The 25,323-nt window shown below is 42.4% G+C and overlaps 1 protein-coding gene across 1 annotated transcript in view; it reads left to right on the top strand.

Moving 5' to 3' along the window:
* LOC139103850 (uncharacterized) overlaps positions 1 to 24,243 on the top strand; it is a 41,561-nt gene extending 17,318 nt beyond the window's left edge. The window contains exons 2-5 of the mRNA XM_070658928.1: positions 13,291 to 13,607; positions 13,815 to 14,029; positions 22,164 to 22,465; positions 23,016 to 24,243. Coding sequence (XP_070515029.1) covers positions 13,292 to 13,607; positions 13,815 to 14,029; positions 22,164 to 22,465; positions 23,016 to 23,151 — 969 coding nt within the window. The 5' untranslated portion in view covers position 13,291 and the 3' untranslated portion in view covers positions 23,152 to 24,243. The remainder of the gene's footprint in view (positions 1 to 13,290; positions 13,608 to 13,814; positions 14,030 to 22,163; positions 22,466 to 23,015) is intronic.
* The last annotated feature ends 1,080 nt before the right edge of the window (positions 24,244 to 25,323 follow it).

The following is a 25,323-nucleotide window of genomic DNA, read 5'->3' as shown; positions in this document are numbered from 1 at the left end:
TTTTTATTTATTTTTTCCTTTTTCTTTCTTTCTTTCTTTTTTTTTCTTTTTATTTATCGCTGATAAACGCGTGGATTTTATACAGTGTCGAACGATTTTCCCACAACGGCAAATAGAGACCTTACAATCCCGCAATTGCCCTCATATCGAACGTACTCTCTATCTTGTTCGCTTTCGGTTTTCATTCACCATACGTTATTGACTTTCGCGCCAACACCGGCGGAGAACGGCTGGTAATTTACGCGGCGGCCATGCCATGAATACCATTTTATTTTCGTCCGCGAGACAACCCTCCGAATCGGGTTTGCATCCCACGTCATTTCATCGCGATTGAATGCCGCGTCTTACTGCGAGACGGACGCCGTCTGTGAAGAATGGAACAGAGTCCTCATCGATCGTCCCTTTCGATCGCGCGCGCTGCCTCGGCAAATTCGAGTGCCCGTCTAGTTAAAACATTGGCGAATAAACGCGAACACTTGAACGGAGATGTTGATTTGAATTTGTCATTTGCACGCGCGCACGTACATTCGAACGCAGACGTGCGCGCACACGCACACGGAGGTAACTATTTGTATCGCGTTAATTCGATTGAGCGAAATGGATTAAACGGCGATGGCTTCTCGCGCACTTAATCGATATCATAATTGCGTTGGTAATGGTTCGCCTGCATAACTGATTCGTTATCTCTTTCAATGTATTTTTTTTTTCTTTTTTTTTTTCTTCTTTTTTTTCTCTCTCTCCCTTAACTCCCCGTTTGATAAAGGCAGATATTATTTCAAGTTCAGCGAGACAATTTGCCTCAAGTACGCCTCAAGCACGCGATCCATCCGATTTATCCCCGAAGAAACCTCTCCGCAGAAACATTTCTCAGGGTTTTACAATAGATATTCGACCAATCTAAATTTCCTCGCGTATGCTCGCCGGTTTCTCGGGTCGTTTCATTACTTACTTCTGAACGCTTTAAAATTTATTTCAATTTGTCGCCTTTTACGGTCTTTTTGTTACACTTCGTGACCAGGCTCTCTAACTTTTATTGTAGCGTCCACCTGTCCCACACGCCCGGCTTCCGCCGCTTAAGTTTGAAATATTTCTGCGACCGACGTCCCTTCCGTTTCGCGCGCAAGAGTTTTCTTACTTCATAAAGCGCAATATACTCTTATAAATTGTCAAAGTTTTCCCGAACGAGCCGTGTTAATTGCAATATTTGCGAAAGGTCCATCGCTTTCGATTGCCATTATGAATGCCGCATTAATACGCTCCATATTATAAATATTTAAATTATTGCGGGCATTGTGACGCGGAATAGAGTTTAATCTGAAATTAATTAATTGCATTGTGTATATTGAATACGCTGTGTACCCGCAATCGTTTGTGAGAAAATAACGGATAAGCTTTATCTTCTCACGTGTACAAAACCAATTTTTTATATTTTTTTTTGCACGTATAACGTAATCGATATTTTTGTAGGATAAAATTACGATTTTTTTTTGGCGATCTAATTCCCTTCTTGTCGATCCTTGCCGAATGCAAGAAAGGAAAATTGGGCTTATTTCTTTCCGTACGACTTTCGTTTCCTGGTTAGGCCTTTCTAAATGTTGTAAGTAAGAGAGGGAGGGTCACTTCTCAATACGGAGCTTTCGTCAACCAGATATCGGCACGTGCGCGGAATTGGGGTGCCGTCAACCGTGATCCGTAATGATCGCGGGCTTGAAATCCCCTTCGAGACGAGAGGTCTAGTAATCCCAGGAGCAGAAGCTAATCCTGGAACGTGCCCTGCTCGTCGGCGGCGAGTCTACAAACGCGGGACACGAGCGGGCCGATCCGCTCGCGCAATTTCATTCTCTCTACTCTTTGTCGGCTCCGGCGTGATCTCCGCGGTTTTCTCAAATATGCGAGCCAGCCGAAATATCCGGGCGAATGTGTCAAGCTGAGAGGTAGAATAAATACGGATGGCGCCGCGCATTCTCATCGCGGCTTAAGCGAAATCGCTGGGAACGCGGACGTGAGATGTAACGGGATAACTCCCGAATTAAATTTATGTAAGTTCGTTCGGCGGCCCAATTTTCTTTTTCCCCAAAACCACCGTCCTGTTTTAGAAGCAGAACCTCATTTCGGATTCTATCTATTCTATTTTCTTTCCATTTCTTATGGACCTCCGTTCACGTCCTCCCCCCGTCCCTTACGGTTTCCCTTTTTGTTTTTTCTTTTAAGACTCGTTAGGAATGCTTCTCGTGAATTCCACGTGTTCCCGGAGTATTATGCGAGCGCGTAGAAAATTCTGGCATTGAATCCTCAGTGAGCTTTCAAAACGCAGCTTTGAACCGGATTCTTCATTCAAGCCGTGCACGTTTACTGAAAAATCCTGAGTGTCCCGTAACATCCCGATGACAATCTTTTTCCTCCCCCTTTCCTGTTCGCTTTCGACGTTTCCTACTGTATTCCTTTGACGGCCGTATCGTAGTTAGCGAAATTACAAAGCGCGAGGCGAGCGAAATGCACTTTCGGAGTATAAATATCCTCTCGAGAGCTTCCATCGGATGTTCATCAGGGAAAAACATCGCTACGACGGGGGAAAATGCTGTTTTAGTTACAGAAAGTTACATAATTGAGACGCGATAATTACGAGCTCGCGTATCGTTAATCATTCTCGCACAATAAGGCACGGGGGTCGCAAGCTTACGAGCGGGAAAATCGCACGACGAAATGTTTTTTTCTTTCCTCCCGTAACTGTCGCTGTAATTTTTCTCGCGTATGCATCGTCTTGAGCATGAGCGACGGCAGTCGTTCGTCTTTGTCGCATACAGGATTTTCAGGATGTGTAATCCTTCCATTCGAGCGAGCGTAAAAAAGCTTTCCTGCCGACCGAATGAAGCGCGCAACCTCGATTCATCGCTCGCGACTATTTTCTCTTGTCGAAGTAAAAATTTTTTTTTATTCTTTTTCGCTTTTTTTTTCTTTTTCATCTTCTCCCCCTTTCTATCTCTTATTACCCGATATTCTTAATCTCCGTCGATCCTCTCTGATTAACTGAGCTAAAAGATTTCAATGGGATTCGTCAGAGCACTGCGATTGAATTCGGTCGGCTCCGCCGGTGGTCCATTGATGCACGACGATTTCTGACGGCGATTCCTTGATCGGATATCACCGGGATATCGAAATGCTGTTTGATGTTGCAAAATGCCACGGTGGGGAAACGAACGCCGATAAAGATGCAGATTTATTCAACCGCGCTTCATGACGGAACGTTTGTGCGGGAGCAAGTTTCCTCCCGCGTCGTTGTTCCGCATCACCAAGTTTGTTTCAATCGGAGAAACGTAGTTTCGCTTGCTTTGTGACGAACGATTAAAGGAGGTGACAGCCCTGGCATTACTTTGTTTAACAGCGCTTCAACTCCCGCGTTTCTCCCCTTCCTGTTCTTTTCATCATTGGTCGTGCGACGTCCCGGGCGGAACGTCCCTTTGTCTCTTCATTATTGTGATTATCGGAAGAGACACACCGCGGAATTTTTATTTCGCTCATTTTTTTCCGTTTTTTTTTCTTTCTTTTTTTTGCGTGCAAACGAGCAATCTGTTTGCTCCGTTCTTTATTTAGCTTTCGATTTTGTTGCGAGCGTTAGAGACTTGGTTTTATTTCCTTCGCCCACTTTACAACGAGTCGGATTTGCTCTTATATCGTTAGGAATCGTTAGGACACTTTAAAACTTATTTCTGCAGAATTTTCAAAACTACTTTCGAAGAGTTTATTTTTACGGAAAATTTACATTCGTCTCATTATGAAAGAAAAAAGAAAAATCTATGTAGTGGTATTCGCTTATGGCGAACGATTAAAGAAAATTAGTCGAGTTCTTTCCTTTTGCAATTCTTTGAACTGAAACACTATTGTACTTATCAAGCAAATTAAATTTTAGGTCATATCAACTCACATCCGCTTTTTTGTACATCAAAGCCACGACTTTACTTTTTTTTGTTCCATTTAACGCGCTTCCATTTTTCAGAACTCATGTTCTATTAGCGGGCCTTTATAGAATTGCCTTCATAGAATTTTCTTGTAGATTCTGCAAATTGAAAATCCAAGTTCTGTAATTTAAAAAAAAGATTACAATGGAGAAATATACAAATATATATAATAAAACAAAAAAGAATTTTTAAAAAGCTGCAACAATTATCGTAACAAGATTTAAATTTTGCACGCAGGAAGTATAAAATTTGTCGAAAGAAATATTTAAAAAGTACTTAAATGTCCAGGACGCAAAACGTGCTCGAACTTTTTTTTCGCGCTTAAAAAAAAAAAAAAGAAAAAAAAAATTGAATAAAAGTAAAAGTGCGTCTGTTTCTTCCATCTTTCCATTGTTCTCTCAATATCATTGCGGATCGAAGTACAGATTAATAAGTCATGAGCGCGATTCCCTAGCCGATGTAAATATAACGCAATTTGTAGTGCTGGGTAATAATAGAGAACGCAGAATGAAAATAGGCGACTGTAAAACTCAGAACGTGATCTCGCCCGGCAGTGGAGCAACTTCAGAATTAACTTCGCCTGGGGACGAGGGCACTCTAACGAGTGCTTAACTTTGATGGGTTTCGCCCAGCCCCGCTGCCGTTTTCGCTGGGCGAATTAAGGCTCGCGGGATATCGACTTTGACGATCGATCGCGGGTAATCTGGGTCGAATTGGAGGAGCGTAAAACCTAGAAGAATACACTGTTATAATGGGCCCCTGGCGTTCCGCGTTCTCTTCCCGGGCTCAACTTTTTAATCGCATCGGGAAGTCGGTTGCTTTTTCTTCGCGAGAGGACCCGAAAGGGTTTAACTCGGATCGCGCGATAATAACGACAACAAAATTGATTGCGAACTTTTCTCGTCGCTTTACGAGAAACCCGAACCTGTTTACAGGAAGCGCTGAGAATTTTTCTTAAAAGAAAGGAAGGGAATAAGGGAGTAGCAAGCCTATCAAAGGATTTACTATTTTATGTCAAAGTTCTGCAATACGTCGCATTACGGTACACTGACTGTTATTACATGTAATAAATTCGGCTGGGGAACGGCGTAGTTTTTATGGAATGCTCCTGCTTTCAGCGAGCTTAATAAGACGAATGAACGAACTTTCTGTAAAAATCTTTTTCTTATTCTTACGTTCGTTAAAATATCATTGTTTCCGTAAAGTGAGTTCAACTTAAATTAATGAGAAATTTAAAATCTTATCTGCGGAGCGTCCGAGCTTTCCTAAATTTCAACGCGAATTATGGATCGGTTTAAGATCTTCCTGTGCAATCCATCTTCAAACGTAAGATACATAACGCTCGGTCTGTTTCCTTATTATACCGTGTAACTCCGCGGTATGTCTATGTACATTATGCTTGAGCAGGAACCCATTTCTCGATTGTCGCAATGAGCGATATCGACGCGGCTAAAGATAACTCTGGAACACGAAGCTACCGCGGGAATTTCCCCTCGTCTCGATTTTCATAAGAATTGATCAAATTCCCCGAGACATGTCGGCAACGCCGTGCGTTATTCTTGATCTTTATTCTTTCCACGCACGCGGACCCGGATCAAATCGACTCTCGCAAATTCCTTCCCTGTTGTTCGTAAGCTAGTCTTCGGTTCTCATGGTTATTTTCGTTCGAATGCGCACGGATGTCGTTACGGCCGAGAAGAATATGCGAGTTTCGCTATTGTCGATCGGCGAGAAGCTTTATGAGGCGTGTTTGTACTTGCTGCTACCCGCAAAACTGAGGCGTGACCGACTTTTACAGTATTGGCATTCTATCGAAACCGCTCGAGAATCACTCGGCATGTAGAAAACCTTTTCCTCTAAACGATTTGGGCTTAAGATAATGCACAATAGATCGTATTTAATAGTCCCGTGTTTGCGCGAGAATGTTTCGCGATACGCGGCTCAAATGAGCTCGCTTCCATCGAGCTTTAGGCGATTGAATTAAGGCAACGGCACATGAATTACACTAAGAAAAGTTTTCTTTCAGCATTACGTATTTAGGTTTCCAAGTGCTTGTATTAATTATCAAACCACGGAGCAATGCTCAGGGATCTTTTGTTTCTTTTATTTCATTTTATTTTATTTTTTTACTTATTGCAATTACGATCTACGAACGTGACCGACGTTATGTTTTTCCGCGAAACCATCGTCGAATAATTTATGCACGCCAGAATGTAGAACGCAGTAGTGCAATTCGTGCACCAAATTATTCATTGTTACGAATAATTCGCGGTTCTCCGCCATTACTAGCCCCTAATCAAACTCCGATGTGTTAAATAGCCTTTTACTTTGCACTCGAACGGCATTCGTGATTTTGTACGGAATGTTCACAATACACGCGTGGTCGTGTATTTTCAACATGAATAAAATTATACCGTGTATAACTTCATAAATTTTTCTAGTTGAGAGGTTACAGTAATTACGCATCTCTTCAATATTTTATTTTATTCAAAATATGACACACGGCGAATGAATTGTGCAATGGAAACACGATTATTTTTTTATTATTCATATAACTATCTGCGTATTACGCGAGCATTCAAATATCCCCGTCCATTGTTGTATAATTATTCAGCCTCTGTAATTATTTCGTTTCGCATTATCCGCAGTTCGGGGAGGACACCTCGCGACGTAATGTCTTTGTTATAATGAAAATCTTTATTATCACGTTAAGCGCAATCGAAGGGATTTCATTAATACAGTTCTTTGAAGAGATTTGCCCGTAAATTAAACTTGTCCGCCAGGTTGACGTTTATTGTTTCGGTTAATGAGACGTTTCTGCGACGTGTACCGGGGCTTACGACGGACGGCGGCGTCGATATGAGGCGCCGGTAAGAAATTCAATTAAGCAGTCGCCGTAGGGGAACCAGCGTCAATAATTCCGCCGAGTCGCTGTACACACTACCGATTGTTTGGTGTGAAAGCTCGCGTTCGCTCGCCCCCGACCGGCTAATTTGATCGCGCAAATGCATCCCCCTACGTTGTAACGCGGATGAAAGAGCGCGTAACTAAAATGCACGCGGAGTCCATTCGCCGGGAATCGATACGCAATTGCGCCGTGCGATATTTTTCTATCGATGACAAGCGATCGCGTTGCTCAAAGCGATCGCTCACCTGTGAATCCGTTCGACAACGGGACGCTTTCAAATCGAGGGAAAAATCCGCCGTCGAAATTCCAACCGGTGGGATCTTCTGGGTCAGTCCAATTTTTTTTTCCTCTTTTTTTTTTTTTTTTTTTTTTCGAGGAAAACGCGACGGATTACGAATCTGTAAAGCCGAAGTAAAGCCGCGTTCTCGCATGAGAGACGTCGCGACGCGGGCGGCGTGACTGTCGTGTGTGTCACGTTTTATCAGTGAGGTTTATTAGATTACGAGATCCAGCTCGTAACACAGGTGAACACACAGATACGCGACGGAAGGGCGAGGGGGGGAGGCGACGAGGCAAGAGAGCGTGGGTGGAGAGACCAGGTAAATCCGGGTCACGTCGAGCCAGCAACCGGATGCTAGGCCCGGCCCAACCTCAGCCACCTTGCCCGAGCTATAGGTCACCTTTCGCCCTTAACGTCGTCATTCCTTCGCTTCTCGTCCTTTTCAATTATCGCCGTTAGCTCCTTGAACGAAGAATTTCGTCCTCTTACAGCGACGCTTAAACGCGCCCTTTCTGCGGTCTTCGTCTACGTGTGTAGGTGCGGAGCATCGTGACAAAACGATAAGAATGCTCTCGATATCGGCTTCGGGCTGACTAATCGGTTTTAATTGGGTCGGCCGCACATGTACCTTCGAGGAAAAAAAAAAAGAAAAAAAAAAAATTCCCTCTGCATTCGATGCGTTTGAGAGTGTTAAATCTACGCGGAAGAAAGCAGGAAAAAGAAATACAAACTGTCGCGTTCATATGTCGAATTTCTCGTGTGTAGATCATTTTAGATAAAATTATTACAATAGAATATTATTGTCTATCATATGACAAGCGTTAAGAGGAAAAAAAAGAAACAGTACTCGCGAGCGCAAGGAAAGAAAAAGAAATAAAACCCGCTCAAAGGGAGGTTGGTTCGTTCCCCGCGATGGCATAATTAGCGTTTCCATTTCGGAAACGTGCGGAAGCTCTTATTTCGCGTTTTTATTTAAAGCGCTTTTACGCCCGGGTGAGAATTATTTATTTTCATCCGCACGAGTGAGTCATTCGATGTGTTGTGTCAGCGGTACTGAAAGGGAAGGAAAAAAAAAAAAAAAGAGAGAGAGAGAGACAAAACGGCGGCGGGAGTTCTCGTCGTCTGTACTCGAAATGCGAAATAGTCTGCTTCGCGACCGCGGCCGCGAGCGAATGCATAATCGTATTAGAGCCCAGTAACGGCGCATTGGGACGGCTCCTTCCGAATACATGCACACCCTCGTAAAAATGTTATATTTCACGATGACCCAGTTCACCCGCGCGTACCGCCGCCCCGTCGCTACGCTGAACAATCCGGATGAATATTTTGGTAACGCATCCCCGGGCCCGCATTGCGCCCGGTATACGTTTTGCAATTTAGATGCCTATGAACGAGTAGCTTATCGATTCTTTTCGGCCCCAAGTATTCGAAACATTTGCCGTGGAAGCCGTGGAATACAACGGATGACGACCGCTTACACCTCGGCGACGGTGTAGCTGAACGGCGTAACGACGTGGCCGGATACCCACGAATTCTCTCTTCCTTTTCGAACTCCCTCGGCTTTTTGGGCGTTTAAATCTCATTAGCAGGCGACACGTCGTTGATAGAATTACGTTTCGGGCACGTATCGCCAAGTCCCGACCGAAGTGACGACAAGCTCGCGGAGATGCCTGTCTCGTCTAGGCAACGTGAATCGTATACATATTAGAGCGAATGTCGACAGGCGGAAAAGCAAGAAACGCGGAAACACGTCGGGCTTTCCACCGAGCGGGCGGGATCATAAATTTTTCTCTCACAATGGGGACAATGCGTTAAGCGGAATGCAAGCGGAAGGAAAGAATTTCCACCGTTGCGTTTGTCTAGAGTGGAAAAAAAAAAAGAGGGTGGGAGGGGAAGTGGAAAGAGAGGTCGCTTATTTTCAATATCGCGGGAATGATTTGTCCGCGGGACGTTAATTCCATGCGACGGTGAGCGTTGAGGGTTCATTATGCGAGGAACGAAGATCCGCGCGCTGAATTTTCTTGGGCAGATTCCAGCTTTCCGCGTCCGCGGATTAATTACGAAGCTAACGGCAACTCGCTCGTCGAGCATACCTCCGTCGGAGATCACATCGCGAGCTTTAATTAACACGACGGGCATGCAATTCTTTCGGTCGTCTGTGTCTGCGGGGATATCACACGGGAGAGTTCACGAACCACGCGGGTTTCGTCTACGACGGATGGCCCTCCTTGTTTGCGCGATGCTCGAGTATCGCTCGAGGACGTAGTTGGACAGATCTTTGACGTTGGTACCGGAGACATAAAACGTTAAAACAAAATGTCTATTTATAAATATTTTATTGCCAGACGGCTTCCTTTAATTAATTAATTAATTAATTAATTTTTTTTATTTTTTATTTTTTTTATTTTTCGTTATAACGAACAAGACAGGAGAGACAAATGCCACGAAAAGGTAAATAGTTCAGGTGTGACTAACCGGCAATAAACCAAACTATTGGTGGAGCAAGGTAAATTATGCAACGACACAAAATTCATCGTGATTGCAGCATACTTGTAACTCTTGAAATTGTTATCTGTTCGTGGATATTTACAGGCGCTGCAAATATTTAGATAATTTAATTGTTTTCCCGGCGGGTAGGGCGATAGTTTATCATTAGCCGAGCGAAAGCCAAAGAAGAAAAAAGAGAAAGATTTCGCGGAAGATGTTCGACAAAATTAATTAACGTCGACGTTGCCGGCGTTACGTATTTTCCTTCCTCTCTAGTATAACGAATTAATCCCGGCGCGGATCAAAGGGAGAGGCTGATTCCTGTTTACGTTTTGCGGAATCGCGAGAATTTCCAAGGCCAGGTAAGGCGAATCCCGCGGGGTCTGAAATTGCAAAGGGAGAAACCGCGGTTTCATTCCCGTATTTGTTTTCATCGCGCACCTTGGCAATAACTAAACAAAATCTGTTTTATGTCACGACAAACCGTAAAGATTTTCCTGTGGGATGTATTATAAAGTATATTATTAAAATTATAGTAGGAAGCAGGCTGAAAAAGAAGTCTCGAGTCGCGTAGCATGAAATACGGTTAATTTACCAAGACGATTATATTATAATGCACTTTGGTGTTTTACATTTTACCGTTTTATTATTCCCGCATTACTTTTTATTGTCGCGGCAATTATTCGCTACTCAAATTACATTAATTTTACTTCTCTTTTTCGTGTTTTTTTTTATAATTTCCGTTCTTAGTTTTTTTATTAAGATAATTTTATATCGACACGAAGATCAAACAATCCCGCGTAACTTTTCTAGTTGGCTCATAGAATTTCTCTTGTTTGATATTATTAACGAAAAGGGAAATCTCATCCCTGCAGCCCTTCCGCAGTTGTAAATGTCCGTTTCAAACACGAACTACGTGCTTTGGCATTGTAATAATTATCGCTCGAAAGCCCATTTCTCGTCTCTGTCGATATCAATGCTGCTCGATAACCGCCGGCGGGAAGAGTCATTCGTGGACCCGCATCGAAGACGTCGGTGACGTTAATTGCAACTAGGACGATCCTTGGATCTTTGTAATTAAACGTTATATTGCTCCGAAGTAGAAAGGAGATACGAGTAGCAGTGATGTATTTGATTACATTCGCTGATGTTTCCAACAAAGATTTTAATTATAAATATCGACTCGCCCCATTTCCATTTCCTGCATTCGTGGCATGAAAATCTCATTTATCGATTAATGATTTTTTGCTGAACATCCGGAACACAACGGTTCGCCTATCGGAAAAATTTTTTATTCTCCACTTTATTATTCAATATAAACGCATTTGCATGCGGGATTTTATCCTGGAGCGTATACAGGGAAAAAAAAAAAAAAAATACGGTGCCCATAAATTTTCCAGAGTCGTAAGACCAATAACGCGGTGTTTACGCGGGAAAACATTTCCCTGTCAGAAAATTGCCCACGTGGCCTCACTGTAAACCAGCCACGGTGTGTCGCGGCGCTTTAAAATATCGGAAAGACTTTATCGGTATTCATAAATTACTTTTATTCGATTAAAGAGACGCGCCCGTAAACATCTCTTTCACTCGCGAAAGCCGTCGATCACTCGGCGCGCTCGTTAAAGGGAAGTTGGCCCCCGTATAAACCGACGCTTTCACTTTCTCGTACCCTCCGGTCTACCCCGAAAAGTTTTCGCCGGCGGAGCGAAGTGGGTATCTTTGGGGAAACAAGCTCTGGATATACGTCCGAAGTCAGGCAGGGAAGAAGTTCCGTCAGTCTCACCGGCGGGATGAGTAATGGCCAGGTCTGCGTATTGTAGCGAGTAGTTTGTCGTCGAAACTAACCAAGGTCCCTGGCAGCTCATTTCGCAGCAGGGCACGTAATTCAATTTCCATGTAGCGATTCCCTGCCGAGGTCTCGACCCTCGCCGGCCCGAGCCAGGCGAGAACCCGAAATTATCTTAGGGCGTCACTTTACCGGGTGCGAACGCATTCTCGAGATGTTTGCACGCGTCTCGAATGTCAAAGCGAATCTATTATCATATCGTTCATGGTACCTGCGGCTTGTCATATTATACGCAATAACATTTATAAGGCTATCGTCATCAGATGTAATAGCGCGTCCTCCGTGCTGGCGGTCGTCGCCGTCCCACGTCATTTATGCAATTTTTATTCCGTTCTATTCTTGTCAAATCTACGCGAATCATTTTTTTCTTTTTTCCATTATTATTAACGAGCCGTGCGTGTGTTGTAAAATATTTTATTCGACGTCTAGAGCGAAGGATTCGACCGGTGATTCGGCGCAAAAGTGCGGGATTAAATCGAGCACTAGGTTGAAAGTGGTTTAGGAGAGAAGCGACGGAAGGATAATAAACGCGAAGACGGTCCTTTTAATCTTGAGAGGATAAGAGTGCTCAGGGACGAAATCCGACGAGGATACTGAGAGGCGTTGTTCATTTTGACGATATAAAACGGGATTGTGCGATCCAACGTGAACTGGCCTGACTTTGTTCTCTCAAAAGTGACTTTCCAAATGTGTGGAGAATACGATTTCCTCGGGAATTAAGGGGCCATCTTCCTTTTCTTCTCTCACCTCGGTAAAAGAGTTAAATAGAAAAAGTGACTTTGCTTTTTCTTTTTTTTTTCTTTCTCTTTCCTCCCTCTTTTCTTTCTCCGTCTCTCTCTTGCACACACACATTCTTTTTCTTTCTTTTGAAAGATCTATCGCGACATTTGGCAGTTTGGTGATTTATTCCGAAAACTTGAAATTGGATCGCGATATTAAAGATTCCGCACACGAAGTGATCCACGTAAACGCGCATACGAAATTCGATAGACATGCTTCTCTGATTCTTTTAGATGTTTTAGGCCGATGACTGAAGCTATCCCGAACTTCAGATCTTAATCTCGAGATTTAATTTGTTTGCCATTACTTCTTTCCATTTCACGATAATTTCGCTAGCATAGCTAACTGTAATCAAAGAACCCCCCCGTTGAATTTTCTACAGCTCTATCTGCGAATCGAATCTCACAAAAAAAAGAAAAAAAAAAGAAAAACGAGAGCCTGTTAAAAGTTCTGTCACACTTGTTTTTTCTCCCGATGAATATGTTCTGAAGTTGTATAATCGCGTTTGTCACGCAAGAACCGACGCTGAGCGGACCGCTATTGCGAATAAACGTTACGAAGTGATTCCAATTAAGGGCCATTATAGGGTCGTTAATAATGGTGCGCGGCGCACGAGGTCGATAACGTTGTTTGGCAGAGCCGTAGTGCGCGCCGGCTATAACGGATTGCGAAGAACCCCGTTACGAATCTCACCGTCACTAAGTCCCGGTGACTTACGTTATTTATGAAACGTATAATTTTTTAATATAAATTGATCTCTTTGCAGCGCTCCGTGTGCGATAGTATTAAGACGAAATCCTTTGAAAGTGAATAAATTTGTGAAATGCCTCAGGAACGTTTTATAAATTCTCATACATCTCGGTACTATCGTGTCTTCCATAATATCGCTCTCGCGCGATTTTAATAGACTCGTGCAAGACATCTTTTCGGGGGGGAAAACTGACTTTTCGAACTCGGCTCGCTATATTATAGTCACGTTCTCATTAATTTTCGAAGATAAAACTCTTCAAAATGCCGTCTGGATTTTTTCCAGAATGCCTAACGAGAAGGTGTGCGCCTGTGGCGTGGCCACAGATCTGTCCAAGTCACGTAACAGCTCGATTCTTATGGGGAAGCTGACCATCCTCCTGCCCAAGACGAAGGGCGGTAAGTCGGAGGGTAACGGCTCGCGAAAGCAGCTCGACGACGAGCGGGTGTCTAACAGTCGGGCGTCGAACGAAACCGGAAGCAGTAGCACAGTGGCGGAGTCCACGAGGTCGACGCTGAAGAAGAGCAAGCACGAGAAGAGGTTGACTCATTCGCGGAGGACTCGAAGCGCCGACCGTGCAGAGTCGCATTACACTTACATCGGTCAGTCCGCGTAATTAATCACGGTCTTATCAATACTATTGAAAAGAAAATCCTTAAAAATATCTGTTAAGTTCTAGAGTAGACACTGTTCGAAATCGATAAGTAATAAATTACAGAGCATGATTGCACGAAAACTCGTAAAAGTAAGAGCAGGTAAAAAGAGAAGGAGAGAAATTTATATTCTTTGTTCCCGACGACACTTGGCAGATTCGGGTTCGAGTATCCTCAGCGGTAGTAGCCGCGAGAACTCCGTGCAGGAAGCGCTGTACGCCACCATACCGGATATCCCGATTGTGACCGTCAACGAGACCGGAACGAGTCGGCCGAATTCGCAGAACAGATCGCAGCCTATTTACTCCGCTATTCCGTCGATGACGTCCCCGCCACCGACGTACGACGTCGCGGTCGCAAAAACGTGGCAGGTAAGACTTCTCCCGGTAATTTACCGTTTCAAGTCCCCTTTCCGCTTTGCGCTGATGTTAAATAAATAGAGGTGCCTCCACTAATGATATTGCTACCGTTTCCCACCGTTGCCCAGCTTGCAGTCAAATTCAACAGTAAATCATTCCGCAATAATTTCCCTCCCGTGACATTCGAGCTAATTTTCATGAAATTAAACACGCATACGTACAAAACACGGAGGAGTAGTATTAAATTTATTATCCTCTAATATAAATTTAATACAATAATATCATAATAACAACGTGTAACATCTTTATTAATTTAAATTTAATATATCAGTATTAATCCGCGCGTACTAAGACCATTTATTTTAATTAAATCTCTCGCTCATTTCCGTTTCGTTCTATTCCCAAAATCCACACGTTCTCTCAAATAATAGAAATTGAATTCCTCTATCTGAATAACGTGCCCGCGACCGATTCGCGTCGCCGAGCGACGGCTACGATCGACTTCCCCGGTCGTCGATTTGCGTTATTCACAGATCTGCCGAAGCTCGTTCGAGCTCGTAACTCGCGCTCGCGAAGCGTCTGAGAAGTTTTTCCCGTTGCCCGATCGCTCGTCGGAGTTTTCTTGTTCGGAAGCGTTTTGAAATACGATAACAATGCGGGACGTCTATCTCGGAAAACTGGCTTAATAAATAATTCTATGTTATTACTTCTCCGCCGGCTGCTTTTCCGACAACCTGTTATTTCAACGAAGATAATATTACGTAGTTATCGTTTACACAATGTAGTTTCGCAGCAACGCGAGCAGACAGCAACTCCTGACAGCGGTCAATATTCCACAATGGCCCGTAATCGGCGTTCGGCCATTTGTAAGAGCGTAACGCTTGTAAAGCAATAACAACTGGTTGGACAATGGTTACAAATTGTCATCGCCTCGCGTGCTTTAAATGACGTAACCGGAATATTAATTCCCGTGGTTGTAGATACTCGGGGGAGAAAGGGGGAGGGGGAGGGGGCGGTGGCGCGCCGATATGACGGGCCCGGGTCGCGTATCACAACGCGGCGCGTATCAGCGGTGATACGTCAGTATATGCTTCGCCCGGTTTTGTCCGATAAAAGCCGGTCATTCAATTGTATAACATCTCAAATTATCGAAACGAATTATCGCTCCGTGAGCGCGGGTACACGGCGATAGCTTTTGAAGGGAACGGGCCGTTTATGGTCATTCGATTTGTATTCGGCCGCGCAATTTCGCGACGGGCAGATGACGAGGAAATTGGCAACGATCTAACAATCAGCCACCACCCTCGGACCCTGAAGATCGATAATCGGGGCAGGGCGCGTACGGAGACTAGAGCAACTGTAATCGATCGGTGCGATCCGCAAATTAGCCTTTTGTGGCCCGCCAGATGTAGCGCCATTAGTAATTACTAATCAGCTGGCACTGATTAGCCGGCGATTGTGCGACAATGGGGGAATATTTGCGAACCTCCCAGCTAATTCTTGCGAACACAAGCAGGGGCGAGCCTGCGGTAATAAAAGAATTACAGTTACTTCGCGAGATTGATCGCTCAGCTTTCGCGAAAAAGAAAAAAAAAAAAAAAAAAAAGGGAAGAACAATGTTAAATATGACGGCGTGTTTAATAAATTGCACAACCGCGAGCGAGGCAAAAACAAGGTGAGATAAAAGTACAGAATACATTTTTATAATTGAGCGCCGCGCGGCTCTCAAGAAAATGCAATTTAATACGTCAAAGAAGAATTGCGATGTGTTTAGTTGATTACGTATCAACATTCTCGTACATATATCTGTCGACGTGCATGAAAAATTGTCTACCCGAGTGGAAATTCATCTAGGTATTCTAATTTCGCAGCTAGTGGTTAGATCGCGCATGTTAGACATATTCCTTAGCTAACACTAGCTCGATACTATTCACAATTTATAAAAAAATATTTTGTTACTATTTAACTTTAGTCACTAATTAATATCTAGCCGTGACTGTACAGAATTGAAAAAAAAAGAATGTTTAATAGCCGGGTCGACGATTGCGCGGAGTAGATTCGAAATAAGTTACGGAAAGCTTGTCAGGCTATTTCGATAGTCTGTTTATCATCCCGCGGAAATCCCAGTTGTGCGCACAACGCGTCGGTAGCTCATATCTCATGCCGTTTTACGTATGTCTTACGTACACACGCGGGACCATTGAATATTATTCGCAGAATTTATTGTGCGGCATAACTGATGACGATACCGTCAGGGATTGATGCTCCCATCGCGCGGAAATGTACGACGTTGCAGCATCCTTTTTACCTTTCGTTTTCCAATCAATTTGATTCCGCACAGCGTGTCACGGATCGGCTAAAATTATCGCGTTTCCAAATTTACGCAACGACTCTCCCGCGATACGCGGTGGTCTAGATTTATTTTTGAGCTCCTCTTTAAAAACTTTGCGCTTCTTTAATTGTCATTCCGTTCCACTTAAGCCATTTTTACATCGACGTGAACAACGTATTAAATTATGTCTGCGTTACAAGTTTTTATAGGCAATATCGATTCGCAGCGACGACGCAATAGAGAACTTTGTCCATGATCTGGAGCATTAATATGCATCTGTCAGTGTGTGATAAATTTCAGTTCAGAAAATTTGCAGACTAGAAAATCAATTGAACTACGGTACTTATACATGGAAAAAAAAAAAAAAATTGCGTATTAAAGAAATATTGGTCGGTGAATTATATTTTAACGATAAAATCCTTTTTATGTAAAACTTTTTCGCATTATACTATTTCAATATATTTGAATAGACCGAGACCATGTATCGGCTTATAAACGATCTCAATATCGCATTTAGAATGTTGGAAAATGCAATTAGACCACTGTGCGCCGTTCGATTCATAACCTGTATTAAATTTTGGCATGCTCGGCGACCCAATTGTTCGAGTTTGCTTCGGTTACGTTCCCTCCAAAGAGATTCGCCGTCTCAAAGAGAAATCGCTTTATCGAGGCGGGCAACCAGGATAGGAAAACAACGAGATGGAAGATAGAGGAAGGCAAATTCAATGTACGGCTTCTTAACTCGAGGACCATTCTAATCCGGTTAGCTACCTAATTCCGACGCGTATAGTTCTCCGGCGCCGACTGGAACATAAATTCTTTTACGGTGTTATCTTGCACCAGCTACTACTACTGTCATCGCCAGAAAGCGGATGTTTTGCGCCGAAAAAAAAAAATAAAAAAAAAGAACAACGTTTAAACGCCAATAATTTATAATACCGCGAGTAATTACGGAAATGCACGTTAAACGTTCAACATTTATTGAATAAAACCGTCACTCGTTTCGAGTCTGTTCGTCGATGTACGTTGAAGAGAGAGAGCTCGAGGTCAGGGATTCATTGCGCTGATAAATTTTTAAACCGGCTCCCTGTGTGTTACGATAATGAGAAGGCGCCGTTTGCACTTAGTTGCTCTAAAATGAAGAGGTCATCAAAGAAGATCGCAAGAGAAGGTTGAAATTGTTCTCGCGCTAAAATGTCGAGCGGCAGAGCTGCCCGAACGAGAAAGCAAGCGTGGTGCTCGGAAAGTGCTCGTATGAAATGCAAAACCATCCCGGGGAAGTTCACTACGGCGCGCACGGCTAAATTGTGCGGCCTGATAAAAGAAGACCTCGGAAAAACATTCTCGAGGCCGTAATTGTGGAGCATATATCTCACGGGAAAAAAAAAAAGAAAAGAAAAAAAAAGAAAAAATAAAAAGAGAGAGTAGGAGCGAAAGAGATAGAATATCGGTCATTAGCCGATCCATGACCGCTATGAACTTATATCATTAATATAAAAGAGCACATTACTCCTTTCCCAGGTTTTTCTCAAAAGAATTATATTTTATACGCGTTACAAGAAACGCGTTTCAAAAACTTTTTAGAGATTCCTCTCTTGCAGAATTTTCTACGCAGTTTGCGCTTAATTTCAACGCCCGGTGTCTTGATCCGAAACAATATCTGATAGCGAAATGAAGGTCGCGTGCGAGGCAGTTTTCCAAGATTCCGATAACCTCGTTTATGAAACGCGGTCAGTCTCTTCGTCGAGAGAGAAAAGCGTTTTAACGATCGAGCCAGGCGTACGACCCGTTCGAATAATCAAATTCGCCAAATTTGCGTTCGGTATGTTTTTCAGCCTCGCTCGCGGACGGAGAGAAAAAGTTACTGGTAGGCTTTCCTCTCGAGTACCCTCGAGCTTACTTCGCGGAGTCTTTTAGTGGCTGTTTCCATTCATGAGCTGCAAGCGCGCGCGAGGCACTCGCGCCTTCTAATTTGAATAACAGCCTCGCCTTTACTACTTTCCCCGTGAGGCCGCGACGCTTACATTACGCCCGCGGGAGTCACCCATTTGTCGAAAAATTCCTCGTCCGGGAAACGCGCGAGAGTAGGTTCCTTCGGATAGTAACCGCGCAGGGAAAGAAACGGACTTTAAGCGACCGAACGATGAACGCTTGGATTCATCTTACCGCAATTACGAAGAAAACTGACACGTTATCATCCCTTGGAACTTCCGAGAAAACTGAGAAGTTATTTAACTCGGCTATCGAGAAATCATGATGGAAAATACCACGAAATCGTGATAAGAATACCGCGAACCGGTAATGGATTGATTCCGGGTTAAAGAATTAATTATTAATCGAACTTGCGGCGGTATATCGCGCGGAGGCGCACAATAGGTCCAGCTGATCCTCCTGCGTTTTCTAGCATCGACCAGTCGCAGAGATGCGTCGTATCTCAGCGGGCTGAAAATTTTATTCAACGTTATTGACGCTAGACGAGAAGTCGCGGTTAAGCCTCTTCATTGCGACGCGGGACATTTACATTAAAGAACGACGGTTTTGAATATTTAGGGGAAGAGGTAACGCGTAATATCACGGGACTCCTCTGCAGTTGTAGAATATATGCGCGAGGAATGCTCTCGCATATTAATTTCACCGCGTGAGTTAGCCCAAATGATACGAGTGGCACAAATAAAGCCGGACCGAGAGAGAGTTGGTTCCCGGTGCCACGAGAGGCCGAGAGAGAGAGAAAAAGGCAGGGAAGCACAGCCGAAAGAGAGACTATAAAAGTAATGGAAATATAAAACTAACTAGGTAGGAGTGGATTAAATTGGTACGGCCTGCGAAAAGGTTGAGAAACGAGACGAGGAAAAATTAGCACGAGAGGAATAACGATACAATAAAAATATTTCGCGAAACGAAAATGGGAAAACGAAAATTGCCAGTCAAGCGGCGATGATGAAAGAGAGTCTGCAGCATTTATCTCGGCGGAGAAAACATTTCTCGCGGCCGCATTTCGTACATGTAATTTTAGTAAACGCGCCAAGAATGGATCGAAAAAACTCGGTCTTTGTTTTCTTGTATCGCGTAATTTTTAAAATTGATATACAGCAAATAACTCTAGCGTGATGAACACGGATTTAAAATGGGGAAGCGTTATAAACAAAGCTGTGCATTTCCGCGCGGCATGGCTGACGCGTTTTTGAAAAACTGCGCTTGTCATATGCGGTACGCGGGACAATTTCGCCCGAGATCTTTGCTCAGGCAGCATTTTCGAGGGGAAACATAATCATCCCGAAGGTACGGACGGAAAAACGCAGCCAACGGGGGCTCTGGGCGATCCTCTTAAACGAACGCCCGAGGGCGACCACGCTCGTCTCACGCTGGAAAATGGAATCACAAGATAATAATCCCGAAATTCAATTTCACTCTTCCTCCACGTCGAGTAGAAGGCCCGTGGTTGCCGGCGGTCGACTTCGTCAAGAGAGCCGGGATCGCGAGAATCGAAAAGTTGAACACGAATCGGGCGACAAAGCCTCGATTGGGTCAGGTCTCGATGCTCGACTTCTCGTCGCGGTTTTATTTCGCCTCATAACTCTTTCATTCCCGTATATCGTACACTTTTGCAGCCAGACACCGATAGATAGGGGAATTCTCGATAAGAAAGACATTTTTCGATCAATTTGCCGAAGACGTACTCGAGGTCTCATTACGATCCTTGATATGAAACTCGGCTGGCCGTGCCACTGTCGGTAGCCTCTTCAATGTTTTATTTTTTTTTCCTTTTTCTTTTTTTTTTTTTTTTTTTTAAAGCATAAAATATCCGTCGTGATGGAATACATATTTATAGACCAAGTTTTCTGACGTTCGATAGACCGTAGATTCGCCAGGATAAAGAAGTGCATCGTATGTTTCCATTTGCAAATGACATCTACGTTGCCGTATGTACGTATGGAAATAACCGCGCTGTTCCTTCTTCCTTAAATTTTCATCCTTTCCGCTGCAGGCTAAAGCTAAATGTAAATTATTATTTTAATTATTAAGTCAACTATACTTTTCCCTGAACTAATAAAGCCGGCAATATCTCGAAAACGTTTAATATTAAATATAATATGAATAAGCTTGTAAAATGTTTTCCAGACTTTCTAGTTCGTCTTATTAAAAATTACTCTTCACGAAAATGCTTTTCGTTTACTTTTTATCAGAAAGTTCTTTAATAATTAGATTGTTTAATTATATTTTTTTAATTATTTATTTAGAAACTAAAGTATGTAATTTTCTAATTTTAGATTAAAATACTTTTAACGTAGGAAAATACAGCGAGAAATTTAAAAGAAGCATTTTTATGACAAGTTTTTTTTTTTTTTATCTATACGCTCGGTATTCGTTTATTTTTACCCTTTTGGGCAGGAATTAATTTATAATTTTTTTAATTACCTTATATTAAAACGTTAAACTATATATTTATACGTGAGAAAAATACTGCGGAAGTCGTTTCCACGTAGAATCTTAATAATATAAAGTTAATATTAAATATGAGGGCATTATATAACGACAATTAAGTGATTAAGCAAGCGTCGACACCTTTTGCGGGCAATGCAAAAGAGGAGGGCCGGTATGCTTGCAAGCTCTCGCGCAAGCTTTCACGATATAATATGCGAGGCAAGTCGGCCTGTTGAGAAACGAGAGAAGTTTTTCCATGGCGTTTTACACCGGGGCTGAAAACCGCGGTTCAAGAGGAACATTAAAAAAAAAAAAAAAAAAAAAAATAGTTCGCAGCTTTATTATAATTTTCAGCGTGAGATAATGGACATTGAAAAATGCGAAAACTGATTTACGCGGCTAACTTCGTTTACCCGGGCTTGCATTGATGAATTAACGCGATTTGAATTATAAAACTTTTTATAACTACTACTACAAATGCTATTTAAAGATACGAGTTCTCTCCCGTCATTATCGTTCGAGAGTGATTAGTCGCGTCCCGCATTATCGGAGATGCTCTCTAAAAAATTATTATCGTCGAAAATGCCGGGGTCTCAAGGATATATTATGTATCGGGCGGAGTCCGTTATTTTCCTTGAACGAAAATGGATCGCGGCCGCAGTTTTATTTCGCAAATCTTTTCATATCTGAAACGCGATACCAAAGATCGGGTATCACAACCGCAACCATGCAAACATGGTGGTAACTATAATATAATCTGGAAATCAGATTTGCTGATGGAGTAACGTATCTCTAATGCAAACAATAGGAGGCTTCCGTAGGTAACGTTAATTAATTATATTAGCATTAACTGGGAACGTTAATCAACCGGTTATTTTGGAACGTAAAAGGTGGATATATAAGAAGTGAAAAGGTATGACAAATGGCACTCTGTATTTGTGGGATGTGTAGTTTATAGATTTGATCTAGCACCAGCGGCTTATCTCGAAAACAAGTTTCATGTGAAGTTGTCAGAAACACTCTTTCATATATAGCGCAATTTAAAAAAAATAAAAATTCCTTTTTTTTTAGGTTGTGACGCATGCATTTTTCATGCAACATATTTCTCGTTTAAAACTGCGCAACCACTATATCGTGGGATATTTTAAAACGCGGTTAAAAATATAAGATAATAAAAGAATTACTCGTAAATCTAAGGAATTAGCAGAAAAGTTATAAAAATAATTCGTGCGACGTTATTTAGACAAATACTTTAATGCAATAATACCAGCGCTCCATCCGTCCTCTCCTGACTTCCGTTCACGCGCCACGCGCGCAAATTTGTACGTAATTTTTTAAACACATTTTCTCCGTCTTTTTTAATTGATCGCGAGGCGCATTTTCGTATTGCAGACCGGTCGGCCGCCGACGTACGAAGAGTATTACGCGATGATGTCGCGCTCGCATACTCCGCCGCCACCGTGGTCCGACTCGACGACAACGACGCTATCTAACCCAGCATCCAATGTTCAGGCGCGACGTGAGCTGATAGCCAGTCAGTCTGAATTTCGCGAGTACCTGACGCAGCTGGCGTTAAGTGAACGTGCCTCGCAATATCAATATCAGCAGCAGCAACAACGACAACAATCTAGAGAAGCTATCTCGAGGGAGCAGCAGGTCAGAGCGCAACAGCGTGCGCGAGCGATGCCTCCCAGGTGAGTCGAAGAGACTGGTGTGGTAAGGACCTCGGGTGTCGCGTCTCGTATCTCGGTGCCGGGATCGCTCGCGGAATAATTCACGTAGTTTCCGGGGTGGCCATACACGACTATGACACCGCTGGGAATTATCCCAGCACGGGATGTACTCGGGCCACTCCAGTGACATTTCGAGGTGCTGAGAAGCTGGCAGCTAGTTCACGGTAATTTAAAAAAATGGCCGGGACAGCGATTACGCAAATACCGACTGTGTCCCGTTACCTTCTTTGCATTATTATTACTTTTTTTTTCTTTCTTTCCTTCTCCGTGAGAGCTGAGCAAATTAAAGGAAAAAAATAATAAGAACAGGGAAAAAAGAACGGCTAAGATAATCTGGAACTTTGGTATGAATATATTTGTTTGCGAACAAAATGTTTGAACGCAATACGAATATAATTTGAATAATTAAAATAATTAAGGTCTTAATCTATTTATTGAATAATCTAGCTGTAATATTTAAAGATAGATACACTCGTTGACTAAAAAAAAAAAAATGTGAATGTGGTTGCAGATCTCAAAGCGAAAGTCGTGCGCAACAACAACGAATCGCGGCAATGTACACGGATGCTGCGTTTTGCATGGAAACTACTGTTCTGCAAACGGCTTTGGATTCCGGACAAGGATTTGCCCTTTGCAGTTTGATGTAAAAGGGATACCAAGAACGAGTATTTTTATTTTTAAATCGTCTCTGCTAAATACTAAACGACAGTTTAAAACAAATGAGTATAATATATACGAAATGAAAATAGCACTGCTAATAAGTTTTTTCACAGTTACTACTTTTTTATATTGTAATTATAAATTGCATAACGCAAGAAAAAAAAAACATACAGTTAAAACAATTTCTACGTATTAGAACTTTGAAATGATTAAATAGCAATTATTTCTCTCGGAAGAACAACGTTTCCGTATCAAAAATTTGTTTCGCAAATTAAATTAAACATCTAATTCTTTTAATTTCTAACAACAAATACCGCAGTTATTAAACCGTCAAATTAAATTTTATTTACGACAAAATTTACTCCGTTTAATGAAAAATAAAGTACTGTTATTAATTTTTGCCCTGAATATTCGTTTCGTAATGTTCTCTATTTTACGAGCCATGATAAAACTGTAGAATAAACTGGATAAATTAGGTTTAATATAAATTATGATTATGGAAAATGAGCTGCTTGTACTAAGTTAATAATGTAACTCAATATTTGATTTCTGTCTCTTGAACAATAATGGTGCTGGACGCGAAATAATTCAAGTTTCTTTTTTTTTTTTTTCTTTTTTTTTAAAAACGGTACAAAAGCTAAAATTCTCGTATATTGAGGAACTTTGTAAGATTTAAAAAATTAAACCTTTATGGTTTTTCCATATGTGATATTACCTATACAACTTGCAGAAACTGAAAGTATCGTTTGTCCAAAATATCTATTCGTCAATCTAGAAAAATTAGAGTGTGCTTATCTATCTTTATTCTTTGTCTGGCCAAACGAAACAAACAGCAAAATTGTGTGCCCGATCCATTTTCAATTACCCTTGATTTCTCTAATCGAGTCTCGTGTTTTCTTTATGAACACGCTAAAACGCTAGAACTTGCTTTGTGACACGTTATAGTCGCAAGTTCCGATTTCCTGCGAATAAAAAGCTTGCTTTTTTTATGCGTGTTCGATAATTTTATTGCCTGTTACAGGCAGCTTTTTTCAGCAAAAAAAAAAGAAGTAAAAAGAAGAGGAAAAAAAAAAAAAAAAGCAATCTATTTAGCATTGTCGTTTAGAGAGTAAAAATTGGATATAATATTAAAATCTCGGAAATGCACATCTCTCGAAATAATTTTTATCAAAACCGAAATTTAGTCAATTTTTCCATCAATTTTATTATAGACAGAAGATGTTGCAGGGTAGCTTAATTTTAATATTAATTATTATTACTTTAATCGAATGTTTCGTTAAGTATCTACATGTAATGTAACACACATGTACACTGAAAAGCAGACGTGGCGTTGGCTGCGGCGAGCGGGGACGGCGGCTAACGTACGTGACTTACCTCTCTCTCGGCCGCCGAGTGCGGGGAGGTGTAATAGGCCGCGTTCTCCCTCAGTCCTCTGTGACCGGGTGCTCCACGACATATCTACACGTGTGCTTCGTGCGAGATTCGACGCACCCCGCGCCACGATCACGTACGCTAGCCGCCGTCGCAGCACCACGAACGCCATTCCTGACGGTGAGTGTACATAGATATATACATATATATTTTTGCTTTGTCTTTTCCGAAAGATGTAAAAGTTAAATTGAAAGTCTACGCCGCCGTAACGGTGAAAATTTGTTACAGATGACAAACATATCTAGCAAAAGTGTGTAGCCATGTAACCAGCAACAATACCGAATTGCATCCAGGAAATAATTATAGACGATTGATATTTTCGAACTGGTGAAGTTTAGGCATCGATACCGTTTGATACTTACCGTATTTACGTGCACCTACGAAGCACAAATGATTCTTTACTATCAGAAATCGTTATTAATTGTGTCAGGTCTTAATTCGTTAAATTCGTAGAGCCGCCGAGATCGTGCGAGCGCGCCAGCGCGCCGCATCTCGTCGCATTTCGTAAATTACGATTAGGCCGATGTGTCGTTAATTCGGTCGAACGGCAAACGGCTTCCCTCGATGCCCCGGCCACCGAGGAAAGCCTTTGCGAGCGAATGACGATCCCGGGGATCGACTACGGCATTCGGCAATTATTCTTCCAACTCTTCGAAGTGTCGTTGAAGTTAAGCATTCGTTATTTAACATACGTGGTCCTAACACATACAAAACAGAAAGTAGCATGT

Source organism: Cardiocondyla obscurior, linkage group LG07, assembly GCF_019399895.1.
Source record: "Cardiocondyla obscurior isolate alpha-2009 linkage group LG07, Cobs3.1, whole genome shotgun sequence".
NCBI lineage: Eukaryota > Metazoa > Arthropoda > Insecta > Hymenoptera > Formicidae > Cardiocondyla > Cardiocondyla obscurior.
The sequence above is the reverse complement of the archived record's forward strand: the minus strand, read 5'-3'. Positions and strand labels throughout refer to the sequence as shown.